The 16410-nt window shown below is 48.2% G+C and overlaps 1 protein-coding gene across 1 annotated transcript in view; it reads right to left on the bottom strand.

The window, feature by feature from the left end:
- The window catches only part of LOC140408643 (uncharacterized), a 169943-nt gene extending 154943 nt beyond the window's left edge, over positions 1–15000 (bottom strand). The window contains exons 1-2 of the mRNA XM_072496121.1: positions 14619–15000; positions 564–643 (exon numbers count right to left, since the gene is read on the bottom strand). Of these exons, the coding sequence (XP_072352222.1) occupies positions 564–643; positions 14619–14917 (379 nt within the window). The 5' untranslated portion in view covers positions 14918–15000. The remainder of the gene's footprint in view (positions 1–563; positions 644–14618) is intronic.
- Positions 15001–16410: the final 1410 nt, after the last annotated feature.

The raw sequence follows: 16410 nt of genomic DNA, 5'->3' as shown, positions 1-16410 counted from the left end.
TTTTTCCAATTAAGGGGCAATTTAGCGTGGCCAATCCACCTAACCTGCACATCTTTGGGATGTGGGGGTGAGGCCACGCAGACATGGAGAGAATGTGCAAACTCTACACAGAGAGTGAGCTGGGGGTGGGTTCGAACCCCGTTCTCAGCGCTGTAGGCAGCAGTGCGAACTCCAGTAAAAAATATACTCCTCGATAGACATGCGTTCAATTCAACAAGCCAAAGAGCAAATGAATCATTGCAATTTTATACTGCCACCCTCAAAATATTGGCAAAGAAATGTGCATTGGGAACTCTCACTGATGAATTATAGACCATCATATAGTCAGCGGGCAATAGAGAAACAGATTTGCAGACAATTCCCTGAGGTAAACTTCTATCACCTCGGTAGGATGCTCTTTCGGAAGATCGGTGCAGAATCGATAGGCCGAATGGCCTTCTTCTGCACTGTAGGGATTCTATGGATTCAAATCGTACATTAGGTGAGATACCACGATCTTCAGTAAATTTGTCCATTCCAACCTTTGGTCTATTTTCACAATGATCTACATGTCCTTTATTTACCTCTCAATGGTGGATTGGTTGTATTTTTGGACGTACTGTCGTGCCCTGGAATTCTATGGAGCCGTGTCATTAAAAATATTCTGAAAAATGAAAGCACATTGTCAATAACCTGTTTTCCAGGTTAATAAAAACTTAATATTTTGCAAGTCTTACAGCCCATTTATCTATATAAACATTATAACATCATGCACTCACTATCATGATGTAGCCTCTATAATGTTTGTTTTATTGGCAATATTTCAGTAGGATGGCAGTTTAAATATGTACACTGTGTGAACAATATTTGAAAAAACAATAAATATAATAATGGAGGATAAATGGTTTCTGGCTCCAAACCGATGCCAAAGAAGAACCAGGCAACGTGCCTCAACGACTACCAACCGGTGGCCCTGACATCTATCATTATGAAGTGCTTCGAGTGGTTAGTCATGAGACACATCAGCTCCAAACTTCCAGATTGCCTTGATCCACTGCAATTCGCCTGCCATCACAACTGGTCCACAGCAGATGCCATCTCTCTGGCCATGCACTAATCCCTGGAGCATCTCAACAACAAGGACTCCTTTGTCAGACTCCTACTAATTGATGACAGCTCCACCTTCACCACCATAGTCCCAGCCAAGCTCATATCCAAACTCCAAAACCTAGGACTTGGCTCCTCACTCTGCAACTGCATCCTCGACTTTCTGACCCACAGACCACAATCAGTAAGAATAAACAACAACACCTTCTCCACGATAATCCTCAATACCGGGGCCCCGCAAGGCCCCCTTACTTAGCCCCCTATTATACTCCTCATACACACACGACTGCGTGGCAAAATTCAGCGCCAACTCCATCTACAGGTTTGCTGATGACATGACCATAGTAGGTCGGATCACAAACAACGATGAGTCAGAGTACAGGTGGGCGATAGAGAACCTAGTACCATGGTGTAACAACAAAAATCTCTCCCTCAATGTCAGCAAAACTAAGGAGCTGGTCATCAACTTCAGGAAGAGATGTTATATTAAAGTGATATCTGCATCAATGGTGCCAAGGTGGAGATGGTTGACAGCTTCAAATTCTATACTTCTATTCTATAAATTCCTAGGTGTAAACATCACCAGTAATATGTCCTGGTCCACCCACATCGACACTACGACCAAGAAAGCACAGCAGCGCCTACACTTGCTCAGGAAAGTAAGGAAATTTGGCATGTCCACATTGACTCTTCCCAATTTTTACACATGCCCCATATAAAGCATACTATCTAGCTGTATAACAGCCTGGTATGGCAACAGCTCGGCCCAAGATCGTAAGAAACTACAGAGAGTCGTGAACATAGTCCAGTCTATCATGTGAACCTGCCTCCCATCCATTGACTTTGCACCTCCCACTGCCTTGGGAACGTGGGCAGCATAATCAAAGACCACTCACACCCGGGTTATTCTCTCTTCCAACCTCTTCCATCGGGCAGAAGTTACAAAAGTATAAGAACATGCACTAACAAATTAAAAAACAGCTTGTTCCTCACTGTTACCAGACTCCTGAATGGCCATCTTATAGACTGAACTGATCTCTCTACACATCTTCCCTACAGTTGTAGCACTTATTTCGTATGCCCCACCCACTGACTATGTAGCCTATTTCTGACAATAAAGATTATTATAAATGTCTATGTATTTACATTGTGCATTTATCGTATGTCCTATGTTTTCACGTATGGAGCGATCTGCCTGGACTGTACGCAAAACAATACTTTTAACTGTACCTCGATACACATGACAATAAATCTAAATAAAGCATTTGAACGATTCAGATAACAACCGAAGGAGAGAACTTCAGCAGCTTTATGCTGTACTACTTCATTAATCGTACTCTCAGAATGAGTATTTAAGGAAATGAAAGGGATAGTGGCAGCATGGATATGGAGCAATAGGAAACAGGAACAAGTGGTTAACAATTGTTTTTCAGACTGGAGGATGGTATTTGGTGGGGTACTCTGGATGTTTGCATTAGGAACCAGCTTTTCCTAATCAATAGAGATATTCAGGCCACAGGTGTGTCGGACACAACTTGGAAGTATTGTGAACTGTGAGGAGGATAGTGACAAACTTCACAGGCTGGTGGAATGATCAGACACATGGGGCGGGATTCTCCCCCGGTGGGATTCTCCGGTTTTGCCAATGCCTGGGGGTTTCCCGACAATGGCCATTGACCGGCCAGCGTAACGGAGAATGCCGCCGGCGGGTTGAGGCAGAAAAGTGGCGTGGCGGGGTGGAGAATCCAGCCCATGGCAGATGAAATTGAATAGAGCGTAGTGCGAGGTAAAGCATTTCGGTAAAAAGAACAAGGTGGGGCAACATAAAATAGAGGATTCAATTCAAAAAGGATGCAGGAACAGAGGGGTTTACGTGAACAAAGGTGACAGGGGAGGTTGAGGAAGTGATCAATAAGTCACACTGGATCCTGAGCTTCATAAATAAAGGCATGAGAGTGCAAAAACATTAGTTCGAACACAACTGGCTAAAAGTGTTCAATTTTAGGCACCACACTTTCAGAATGATGTGAAAGCATTTGATTGAATAAGAAAACATTTCTGAGATTGATTCTAGGAATGGGGACTTCAGTTACAAGGGTATATTGGGGAAGCTAGAATTAATCCCTTTAGGGGAGGCGGTGGCGTAGTGGGATTGTCACTGGACTAGAAATTTAAAGACCCAGGGTAATGATCTGGGGACCCGGGTTTGAATGTCACTACGGCAGATGGTGAAATTTAACCTCAATAAAATATCTGGAATTAAAAATCTAATGATTGGGCAGCACGGTGGGACAGTGGTTAGCACTGCTGCCTCACAGCACCAGGAACCCGGGTTCAATACCAACCTTGGGTGACTATATGGAGTTTGTATGTTATCCCCGTGTGTGCGTGGGTTTCCTCCGGGTGCTCTGGTTTCCTCTCACAGTCCAAAGATGTACAGGTTAGGTGGGGTTACTAGGTTACCGGGAGGTAGCCATATGCCGGGCTACCTCCCGATGAACGAATGGAGGGAAATTCCTACCACAGGAACTCCAAGAACTCAAACGTGAAACGATGGTGACGGTGAAAGTGGTGGTAGTGGAGGCACTGGTCACCCTGCAAGCTGCGCTGGAAAAGACGGAGCGGTGTCTGGTGACACAGGAGGCAGCGATCAGAGAGCTGGAGAAGGCCGCGACTGTCCAGAGCTGTCAGATCGCCTCACTGGAGACAGAAATGGCAAGGTTGGTGGCGACACAAAGGACATTACTGGGGAAAGTCAAAGACCATGAAAATCGTTCACGCCGCCAAAACCTCCGCACCGTGGGCATACCAGAGGGCACCAAGGGCAGGAACGCTATGGAGTATGTGTACCAGATGCTGGACAAACTGGTAATCGGGGAAAACATCCCCAAAACCCCAGAAGTGGATAGAACCCACAGGTAATGCTTACCAAGGCCCAAGGCCGGGGAGCAGCCACGGGCCATCATCACGATATTACACCGGTATCAAGACCGGGCAAAGATCCTGAACTGGGTGAGACACAAATGGTCCTGTAAATGGGAGGGACACTCGATCTGGGTGTACCAGGACATTGGGGCAGATCTGGCCAAGCGCCGGGCAGAATCTAACAAAGCCAAGGCGACCCTTTTTAAGAACAATGTGGGGTTCGGGATTTGTGGGTGACTTTCCAGGGCAGGGAGTACTACTTCACCTCACCGACGGAAGGCGATGAATTTGTACACCAGCATGGGCTGGGAAGGCAACAAAACCAGCAGTGAACCAGACATTTAATCATATCGGTCAACAAACAAATGTAGAGACCATTGACGCGGGATTGAATCGTCTCGTCTTCAAATCTGACATTGAGTCTCAGAAAGGAGGGGGTGAGAGCAGTAGGATGCAGGATGGGGTGAGGAGAAGGAACGGGGGGAAGAGACACGCATTGGTCAGGGAGGGGGCACCACAATAGCGGGTGAGCTAACGCAAGGAAGTACGAGTGAGGGGAGGGCCGCAGTACATCTGCCCGGGAGACGGTGCCTGGTGACATGGGGAGAGAAAACTCTAGATGGGGGGAAAATAGGGAGGGTAACAGAGAGGGAAAACTCGTAGGGACAGAGGGGTGGGGAAGGGGAGGAGACAGATCCAGGGAAAGCCGAAGGTGGTGGGGGGGGGGGGGGGGGGGGGGGGGTAATAGGCTGGCTACGACAGATCACATATGGTGGCAAGGAAAACGAAGGCACCGCAAACATCCATTTTGGAGGGCCCCCAAAGGGAAGCCTCGGAGTGCAGGGGCAACATCCACGTGGCGTACACAATGATGGCAGCCATCTTGGTTGGCCGCTGGTCAAAGGGAAACCTCGGAGTGCAGGAGCACAGCCACCTGGGGATTATGGTGACCACGGCCATCTTGGATGGTCCCCAAACAAAGGGGAACCCTGGAGGCGGGGGTGCATCCACAAGGTAAGTATGGTTGATCTCGCAGGAGGTGGGGGCAGAAACCCCCCATCAGGAAAGTCACCTGTAACATCAGGGGACTTAACGGCCCAGTGAAAAGATCCAGTCTTCGCCCACTTGAAAGTATGAAAGGCAACATAGTCTTCCTCCAGAAGACCCACCTGAGAGAGAAGGACCACCTGCGGGTAAGAAAGAGCTGGGTGGGATAGACATTCCATTCGTGCTACGGGACGAGGACGAGGAATAAGAGGACAGCATTTACAGGAACGAGGATGGTCACGGACCAAGTAGGATGTTATAACATGGTTAGTGGTGTCCTGGAAGGGGTACCAGTAGTCCTTGTAAACGTGTTCACTCCCAACTGTGACAACGCGGAATTCATGAAGAAACCATGGTGGATATCTCCGACATAGACACACAACAACTCATCATGGGGGGGGGGGGGGGCTTTAACTACCTACAAGACACACGGACAGACAGATCAAACGCTAAATCGGGGTAAAAGTCAAACATGGTGAAGGAACTGGGCGTGTTCATGGAACAGATGGAGGAAATGGACCCATGGAAGTTCATATACCCAAGGAGAATGAGTTCTCCTTCTTCTCCCAGGTACACATGGTATATACTTAGCATAGACTCCTTTGTAGTGGGGAAAGTAGTGCTTCCAGGGGTAGTAGGAGTAATCTCCGACCATGCTCCACATTACGTGGATGTGAGGTTGGAGACGGGCCGGGCACAACGGCCCACATGGAGGCTGGACATGGTCTTCCTGGCCTACAAGGCGTTCTTCAAACAGATATCACAGGCCATAGATGGGTATGTGACCAACAACCAGAATGGGGAAGTCTCACCCTCCATGTTCTGGGAGGCGCTGAAGGCATTGATAAGGGGGGAAAATTATTGCATACAAGACGAGCAAAGATAGGAAGGAGAGGGTGGCTAGCCAACAGCTGGTCGATTCCATAATGGAGGTGGATCAGTGGTACTCCTTGGCCCCGACTGTAGAGCTACTGGTGGAGGGGGAGAAGCTACAAATGGACTTTGACCTGCTGTCCGCTGGGAGAGCAGTGCATCAGCTCCACCAGCCATGGGGGACATTTTATGAACATGGAGACAAAGACTGCCTGCTGGCTCACCAACTGAGAAAGCAGGCCGCCACGAGGGAAATAGCCCAGGTTAGGGACAGCAGCAGTTGGCTAGTCGTCATGCCAAAAAGGGTCAACGAGATCTTTCTGGCCTTTTACCGGGACTATACACCCTCTAAATCTCCCGAGTGGGACACGGGGTTGAAACAGTTCCTCGATGGACCGTTGTGGGGGAAGAGAAGAGACTGGGCCTGGACGCACCATTAGAATAGGACGAAGTCATGGAGAATATCAATTCCATGCAGGCGGGGAAGGTGCCAGGGCCAGATGGATTTCCGGCGGGTTTCTACAAACAATTTGTGCCAGCACTGGCCCCGCACCTGAAGGATATGTTCACAGGCTCGCTAGTTAGGGGCACCCTACAATCGACACTGGCACAAGCCTCAACATCGCTGATATCCACAAAGGACAAAGACCCAACTGAATGCGGGTCCTACAGGTCCATCTCACTGCTCAACATAGATGCAAAGATCCTGGCATTCTCAGAAAACTATCAAGGAAATTCTTGCCCAGAGCAGTATTTCAGCATTTCAGTATATCAGCCAGTGTAGAGGTGGATAAAAAGGGACGGGGGTAGTGGCAATTTTGGTTAGAGAAACAACTACAGCTGTGAGACCATCAATTGAAGCCAAATGGATTGAGCTTAGGAACAAAAAAGTGGGAGCACACTATAGACCCCCAAACAGTCAGAGAGAGATAGAAGAGCAATTAGGGAGGCAAATCTCTGGGAAGTGCAAAAACAATAGGGCAATAATAGTAGGGGATTTTAACTAACTCAATATTAACTGGGATAATTTTAGTGTGAAAGAAATGGAGGACACAGAAGGTGCATTCAGGAGAACTTTTTCGGCTAGATTGCAGCAATTCCAACAAAGGACGGTGCAGTTCTGAACTAACTTTTAGGCAATGAAGCTGGGCAGGTGAAAGGAGTGGCAGTGGGGCAGTATTTTGGTGATCGTGGTTATAATTCAGTTCATTTCAACATAATTATGGAAAAGGACAAAAAAGAAGAAGAGTTAAAGAAGAGTTACACACCATCCTGACTTGGAACTATATTGCCGTTCCTTCACTGTTGCTGGATCAAAATCCTGGAACTCCTTTCCTAACAGCACTGTGGATTTTCCTACAACACATGGTTCATGAAAGCAGCTTCCCACCACCTTTTCAAGGGCAATTAGGGATGGACAATAAATGTTGGCCTAGCCAGCAACACCCACATCTCATGAATAATTCAATGAAAAATAAATTAAAGTGCCAATCATCCAGGCCCTTTAAAGTATCAGTAACAAAAATTACAAATGCTTAAAACCACTTAATCATGTGTAAGTAAACATTGTACAATTGACAGCAGAGATCAAAGAACATGAGCTGTCGATCAAGCAATGTGAAATGAAATGAAATGAAAATCGCCTATTGTCAGAAGTAGGCTTCAAATTAAGTTACTGTGAAAAGCCCCGAGTCGCCACATTCCAGCACCTATTCGGGGACGCTGTTACGGGAATCGAACCGTGCTGCTGGCCTGCCTTGGTCTGCTTTCAAAGCCAGCGATTTAGCCCTGTGTTAAACAGCCCCAGGGTTTTCCCTGGGTTACTGGTGTTTCAACCTGAGTAATGAATATTTGAACTCTCAGCCCAGTGTTTTTCTTCTAAATGAAATTATTTTCTTTTCGCATAGCAGAACATTATGAAAGAATTACATTTAAAAAGTTTTTTTTTTTTTTAAATAATATTTTATTGAAAATTTTTGGTCAACCAACACAGTACATTGTGCATCCTTTACACAACATTGTAACAATACAGATAATAATGACCTTTTTTATTTAAACAAGAACAAAAAATAAACAACAAAAAATAAATAAATATTAAATAACAAAAATAAAAACTAGCCCTAATTGGCAACTGCCTTGTCTCAGGCCACACCCCCCCCCACACCCCCCCCATCCCCCCCCCCCCCCCAAAGTCCTGGGCTGCTGCTGCTGCCTTCTTTTTTCCCCCATCTATCTTTCCGCAAGATATTCGACGAACGGTTGCCACCGCCTAGTAAACCCTTGAGCCGACCCCCTTAGGACGAACTTAATCCGCTCTAACTTTATGAACCCCGCCATATCATTTATCCAGGTCTCCACCCCCGGGGGCTTGGCTTCTTTCCACATTAGCAATATTCTGCGCCGGGCTACTAGGGACGCAAAGGCCAAAACATCGGCCTCTCTCGCCTCCTGCACTCCCGGCTCTTGTGCAACCCCAAATATAGCCAACCCCCAGCTTGGTTCGACCCGGACTCCTACTACTTTCGAAAGCACCTTTGTCACCCCCATCCAAAACCCCTGTAGTGCCGGGCATGACCAAAACATATGGGTATGATTCGCTGGGCTTCTCGAGCACCTCGCACACCTATCCTCCACCCCAAAAAATTTACTGAGCCGTGTTCCAGTCATATGTGCCCTGTGTAATACCTTAAACTGAATCAGGCTTAGCCTGGCGCACGAGGACGACGAGTTTACCCTGTTTAGGGCATCTGCCCACAGCCCCTCCTCGATCTCCTCCCCTAGCTCTTCTTCCCATTTCCCTTTTAGTTCGTCCACCATAGTCTCCCCTTCATCTCTCATTTCCCTATATATATCCGACACCTTACCGTCCCCCACCCATTTCTTTGAGATGACTCTGTCCTGCACCTCTTGTGTCGGGAGCTGCGGGAATTCCCTCACCTGTTGCCTCGCAAAAGCCCTCAATTGCATGTACCTGAATGCATTCCCTTGGGGCAACCCATATTTCTCGGTCAGCGCTCCCAGACTCGCGAACTTCCCATCCACAAATAGATCTTTCAATTGCGTTATACCTGCTCTTTGCCACATTCCATATCCCCCATCCATTCCCCCCGGGGCAAACCTATGGTTGTTTCTTATCGGGGACCCCCCCAATGCTCCGGTCTTTCCCCTATGTCGTCTCCACTGTCCCCAAATCTTCAGTGTAGCTACCACCACCGGACTCGTGGTATAGTTCCTTGGTGAGAACGGCAATGGGGCTGTCACCATAGCCTGCAGGCTGGTCCCCCTACAGGACGCCCTCTCTAATCTCTTCCACGCCGCTCCTTCCTCCTCTCCCATCCACTTACTCACCATTGAAATATTAGCGGCCCAATAATACTCACTTAGGCTCGGTAGTGCCAGCCCCCCCTATCCCTACTACGCTGTAAGAATCCCTTCCTCACTCTCGGAGTCTTCCCGGCCCAAACAAAACCCATGATACTCTTTTCTATCCTTTTGAAAAAAGCCTTCGTGATCACCACCGGGAGGCACTGAAACACAAAGAGGAATCTCGGGAGGACCACCATCTTAACCGCCTGCACCCTCCCTGCCATTGACAATGCTACCATATCCCATCTCTTGAAATCTTCCTCCATCTGTTCCACCAACCGCGTCAAATTTAGCCTGTGCAATGTGCCCCAATTCTTAGCTATCTGGATCCCCAGGTAACGAAAGTCTCTTGTTACCTTCCTCAACGGTAGGTCTTCTATTTCTCTACTCTGCTCCCCTGGATGCACCACAAACAGCTCACTCTTCCCCATGTTCAATTTATACCCTGAAAAATCCCCAAACTCCCCAAGTATCCGCATTATTTCTGGCATCCCCTCCGCTGGATCCGCCACATATAGTAGCAGATCATCCGCATATAAAGATACCCGGTGTTCTTCTCCTCCCCTAAGTATTCCCCTCCATCTCTTGGAACCTCTCAGCGCTATCGCCAGGGGCTCAATCGCCAGTGCAAACAGTAATGGGGACAGAGGACATCCCTGCCTTGTCCCTCTATGGAGCCGAAAATATGCCGATCCCCGTCCATTCGTGACCACACTCGCCACTGGGGCCCTATACAGCAGCTGCACCCATCTAACATACCCCTCTCCGAACCCAAATCTCCTCAACACCTCCCACAGATAATCCCATTCCACTCTATCAAATGCTTTCTCGGCATCCATCGCCACTACTATCTCCGTTTCACCCTCTGGTGGGGCCATCATCATTACCCCTAACAACCTCCGTATATTCGTGTTCAGCTGTCTCCCCTTCACAAACCCAGTTTGGTCCTCATGAACCACCCCCGGGACACATTCCTCTATTCTCATTGCCATTACCTTGGCCAGGACCTTGGCATCCACATTGAGGAGGGAAATTGGTCTGTAGGACCCGCATTGTAGCGGATCCTTTTCCTTCTTTAAGAGAAGCGATATCGTTGCTTCTGACATAGTCGGGGGCAGTTGTCCCCTTTCCTTTGCCTCGTTAAAGGTCCTCGTCAGTAGAGGGGCGAGCAAGTCCAAATATTTTCTGTAAAATTCAACTGGGAATCCGTCCGGTCCCGGGGCCTTTCCCGTCTGCATGTTCCTAATTCCTTTCACCACTTCTTCTACCGTGATCTGTGCTCCCAGTCCCACCCTTTCCTGCTCTTCCACCTTGGGAATTTCCAGCCGATCCAAAAAATCCATCATTCTCTCCCTCCCATCCGGGGGTTGAGCTTCATACAATTTTTTATAAAATGTCTTGAACACTTCATTCACTCTCTCCGCTCCCCGCTCCGTCTCTCCATCCTCGTCCCTCACCCCCCCTATTTCCCTCGCTGCTCCCCTTTTCCTCAATTGGTGTGCCAGCAATCTGCTCGCCTTCTCTCCATATTCATACTGTACACCCTGCGCCTTCCTCCATTGTGCCTCTGCAGTGCCTGTAGTCAGCAAGTCAAATTCCACATGCAGCCTTTGCTTTTCCCTGTACAGTCCCTCCTCCGGTGCTTCCGCATATTGTCTGTCCACCCTCAAAAGTTCTTGCAGCAACCGCTCCCGTTCCTTACTCTCCTGCTTCCCTTTATGTGTCCTTATTGATATCAGCTCCCCCCTAACCACCGCCTTCAACGCCTCCCAGACCACTCCCACCTGGACCTCCCCATTGTCATTGAGTTCCAAGTACTTTTCAATGCATCCCCTCACCCTTAGGCACACCCCCTCATCCGCCATTAGTCCCATGTCCATTCTCCAGGGTGGGCGCCCTCTTGTTTCCTCCCCTATCTCCAAGTCTACCCAGTGTGGGGCATGATCCGAAATGGCTATAGCTGTATATTCCGTTCCCCTCACCCTCGGGATCAATGCCCTACCCAGCACAAAAAAGTCTATGCGTGAATAGACTTTATGGACATAGGAGAAAAACGAGAACTCCTTACTCCTAGGTCTACTGAATCTCCACGGGTCCACCCCTCCCATCTGCTCCATAAAATCCTTAAGCACCTTGGCTGCTGCCGGCCTCCTACCAGTCCTGGACTTCGACCTATCCAGCCTTGGTTCCAACACCGTGTTAAAGTCTCCCCCCATTATCAGCTTTCCGGTCTCGAGGTCTGGGATGCGTCCTAGCATTCGCCTCATAAAATTGGCATCGTCCCAGTTCGGGGCATACACGTTTACCAAAACCACCATCTCTCCCTGTAATTTGCCACTCACCATCACGTATCTGCCCCCGTTATCCGCCACTATAGTCTTTGCCTCGAACATTACCCGCTTCCCCACTAATATAGCCACCCCCCTGTTTTTCGCATCCAGCCCCGAATGGAACACCTGCCCCACCCATCCTTTGCGCAACCTAACCTGGTCTATCAGTTTCAGGTGCGTTTCCTGTAACATAACCACATCTGCTTTAAGTTTCTTAAGGTGTGCGAGTACTCGTGCCCTCTTTATCGGCCCGTTAAGCCCCCTCACGTTCCACGTGATCAGCCGAGTTGGGGGGCTTCCCACCCCCCCCCCCCCCTTGCCGGTTAGCCATCATCTTTTTCCAGCTTCTCACCCAGTTCCCACGCAGCTGTATCTCTCCCAGACGGTGCCCCCCCGCCCATCCTTTCCCGTACCCATTCCCCCCTTTCCGCCAGCAGCAGCAACCCAGTAATTCCCCCCCCCCCCCCGCTAGACCCCCCGCTAGCGTAATTACTCCCCCCATGTTGCTCCCAGAAGTCAGCAAACTCTGGCTGACCTCGGCTTCCCCCCGTGATCACGGCTCGCACCGTGCGACGCCCCCTCCTTCCTGCTTCTCTATTCCCGCCATAATTATCATAGCGCGGGAACCAAGCCCGCGCCTCTCCCTCGGCCCCGCCTCCCATGGCCAACGCCCCATCTCCTCTCCCTCCCCACCTCCCCCCATCACCACCTGTGGGAGAAAGAAAAGTTACCATACCGCAGGATTAAATCATAAAACCCCTCTTCGCCCCCCCCCCCACTCGTCCCACCACTTTGTCCAAACGTTCATTTTCATAATCCAATCATTCCAATTTTTCTTCTACAATAAAAGTCCACGCTTCATCCGCCGTCTCAAAGTAGTGGTGCCTCCCTTGATATGTGACCCACAGTCTTGCCGGTTGCAGCATTCCAAATTTTATCTTCTTTTTGTGAAGTACCGCTTTGGCCCGATTAAAGCTCGCCCTCCTTCTCGCCACCTCCGCACTCCAATCTTGATAGACGCGGATCACCGCGTTCTCCCATTTACTACACCGAGTTTTCTTCGCCCATCTAAGGACCATTTCTCTATCCTTAAAACGGAGAAATCTCACCACTATGGCTCTGGGAGTTTCTCCTGCTCTCGATCCTCGCACCATAACTCGGTATGCTCCCTCCACCTCCAACGGACCCGTCGGGGCCTCCGCTCCCATTAACGAGTGCAGCATCGTGCTCACATATGCCCCGACGTCCGCCCCCTCCACACCTTCAGGAAGGCCAAGAATCCTCAAGTTGTTCCTCCTTGCGTTGTTTTCCAGTGCCTCCAACCTCTCCACAGATCGTTTCAGGTGTGCCTCCTGTATCTCCGACTTCACCACCAGGCCCTGTATATCGTTCTCATTCTCTGCTGCTTTCGCCTTCACGACCCGAAGCTCCTGCTCCTGGGTCTTTTGTTCCTCTTTCAGCCCTTCAATCGCCTGTAATATCGGGGCCAACAACTCTTTCTTCATTTCCTTTTTTATCTCCTCCACGCAGCGTTTCAAGAACTCTTGTTGTTCAGGGCCCCATATGAAACTGCCACCTTCCGACGCCATCTTGGTTTCTGCTTGCCTTCCTTGCCGTTGTTCCAAAGGATCCGCTGCAATCCGGCCACTTTCCTCTCCTTTTTCCATCCGTGTCCAGGGGGAACACCCTTCTGGTTTACCGCACGGTGTTTTTAGCCGTTAAAATTGCCGTTGGGGCTCCTATCAAGAGCCCAAAAGTCCGTTCCACCGGGAGCTGCCGAAACGTGCGACTTAGCTGGTCATCGCCGCACCCGGAAGTCTTTTAAAAAGTTTTTAACATATCCAACTATCACTAATGGGGTTCAGTGAGCAGGATTTTCCTGCAGGATCTATTGGTCCCACCAATGGTGACCCCTAGGGTGGAGGGTGCTAAAAACGGAAAACCCCGCTACCAGCGACAGGACAGGAAGGTCCCGCCACCGCCAATGGTGACCCCTAGGCTGGAGGGTGCTAACAACGGAAAACCCCGCTAACAGCGACAGGACAGGAAGATCCCGCCACCGCCAATGGTGGGCTGCTTCTACTGCCGTAAAACACGCGCCATGGGTGCAGTAAATCCCACCCATTGACTCTGTACAATGCATAGTGGATCATGGGGCTTGGAAGTGCCATAGTTTGGCACGGAGGGCTTGAGGGGCCATAGGGCGTGGGTGGAAGGGCATGGCTTGGAACTGGAGTTATGAAGGACCACTTTCCTGAGTTATCTTTAACATTTAGTCATTAAAATTAAAATTATATTTTAACCATTTTGATTCTAATGAAAAGTTTTCTGTTACAACAAATAATGTATTATTTTATTTCCAGAATCTTATAATAATATTATTGTCACAAGTAGGCTTACATTAATAATCTTTATTATTGTCATAAGTATGCTTACATTAACACTGCATGAAGTTACTGTGAAAATCCCCTAGTCACCACACTCCAGCGCCTGTTCGGGTACACGGAGGGAGAACTCAGAATGTCCAATTCACCGAACAGCACATCTTTTAGGACTTGTGGGAGGAAACCGGAGCCCCCGGAGGAAACCCACGCAGACACGAGGAGAACGTGCAGACTCCGCACAGACAGTGACTCAAACGGGAATTGAACCTGGGACCCTGGTACTGTGAAGCAACAGTGCTAACCACTGTGCTACCATGCTTTCCTAGAAATCAATTCCACAAATATTCTTTTTTTTAAATTTCAAGTACCCAATTCTTTTTTTCCAACTAAGGGGCAATTTAGAGTGGCCAACCCACCTACCCTGCACGTCTTTGGGTTGTGGGGGTGAGACCCACGCAGACATGGGGAGAATGTGCAAACTCCACACGGACAGTGACCCGGGTCCTCGGCGCCATGAGGCAGTAGTGCTAACCACTGTACCCCCATGCTACACTGCCACAAATATTCTAACTATTGTTTAAAAACTGCACATCAAATGATGCCTTACTCTGGTGGATGGGGCCTGTGTAGTCTGGTTGGGGAGTTTGGTCGGACCCGGCTCTGGGTTGGTTCATCCAACTGTTTTTTTCTGTGTTCTGCTGAATAAGTAGTAACACTTCTTAATTGATTCTCATGTTCTGCAGTCCAAGCAGTTCTTGCTCTCTGTTTGATTTTTTCAAACTCCTCAGGATCTAATGGTCTGAAAGGCATTTGAAAATATGCAGTTTTCACTTGAGTAGAGCCTTTCTTCAGATGGTGAATTGGAGTGTGATAAGCAAAAGCCAATGGAGAATAATTCTTTGCCATCTTAATAATTATTGATGAACAAGCCTGCGTTTTGCAAGAGTACAGCGTTGCTTTTAGATTCTTTGAAGTATCCCTGCCTTCACGGCGAACCTGAGCAGAGCTGATTATCGCAGCATGGCACTGAGTAGCAACTAGCTTTGTTGATGTCTTTTGCTAAGCAACGAGGCTGGTGGAGCACTGGCGGTTGCCTCCCACAATTTGGATGACTCATACTCTGCTACAAGTCCTGTCAAACAGCAACAACAACTCATGTTTTGACAGTGCCTTTAGCATAATAAAACATCCTGCGGATGCTTCACACAAACATTATAAAACACAAATGATACTGAGCTACATAAATAAATATTAGAAGCAAAAATATTAGGGCAAGAACATGAAAAAAACACAGCAGGAAATGAAAAAGATCTTTAAAAATGTATTCCTCACGAATCACTCTTTACAAAGAGGTGGAGGTTACGCTACATTTGTATAAAACTGGTTAAACCACATCTGGGGCACCACATTCAGTGAGCAATGTAACTCAGGAAGGATATATTGGCCTTGGATGGGAATGCAGCACAGCAAAGATTCATCAAAATTATACTGGGGTTACAATTTACATAGCAGAAGGAAGCCATTCGGCCCATCGAGTCTACAACAGCCCCTGAAAGAGCACCCTACCTAAGCCCACACCTCCATCCTATCCCTGTAATCCAACAACCTCGCCTAACATTTGGACACTACAGGGCAATTTAGCGTGACCAATCCACCTAACCTACACATCTTTGAAGGAAGCACATATGGGAGGAAACCGGAGCACCCGGAGGAGACATGGGGGAACGTGCAAACTCCACACAAACCCAAGCCAGGAATTGAACCTGGGTCCCCAGCGCTGTTAAGCAACAGTGCTAACCACTGTGCTACCATGGTTAAATTATGAGAATAGCTTGCATAGACTATGTTTGTATTCCTTGAGTATAGAATACCTATTTGATCTAATTGAGACATTTAAGATAATATGATAAGGTCTCCTTTGGACAGTTGAAAACAGGAGGCTTAACCTTACAATTAGAGCTTAGTTCTAATTGATATCAGGATCACCTCTTCACACAAAATGTCACAGAAATCTGAAGCTCCCCCGACCAATGATGTTGGGTCAATCAAAAATATCAAAGCTTAGGTTGTGAATTTTTGTTTCCCTTCAGTCCGGATGAAATGATCAATCGAACACCAAGTTACTTCAACAAACGTACGTTTATTCATGGCCGGGACTTGAGCACTGTACATCAGAGAGTCTACAGTAGCAAGCCAAAATTAATACAGCAGACAATTACTTATATATAATTAAATGATAATGTTTCCTTCCTAAGGACAGCCCCCTTAGAGAAGGCCTGAGAATTACAGCATTCTGTGGCTCTCAGCTAAAATATAGTTATCTGTAGAATTAGAAACGATTCCCAAGGCCGTGTCTTGTTACTGCAAACTGTCTAGCGCAAAAGCATAGGTGATTACAA

The sequence above is a fragment of the Scyliorhinus torazame genome, chromosome 3, assembly GCF_047496885.1.
Source record: "Scyliorhinus torazame isolate Kashiwa2021f chromosome 3, sScyTor2.1, whole genome shotgun sequence".
NCBI classification, from domain to species: Eukaryota; Metazoa; Chordata; class Chondrichthyes; order Carcharhiniformes; family Scyliorhinidae; genus Scyliorhinus; species Scyliorhinus torazame.
Note: the sequence above shows the minus strand (reverse complement) of the source record. Positions and strands in the feature narration are given on the sequence as shown.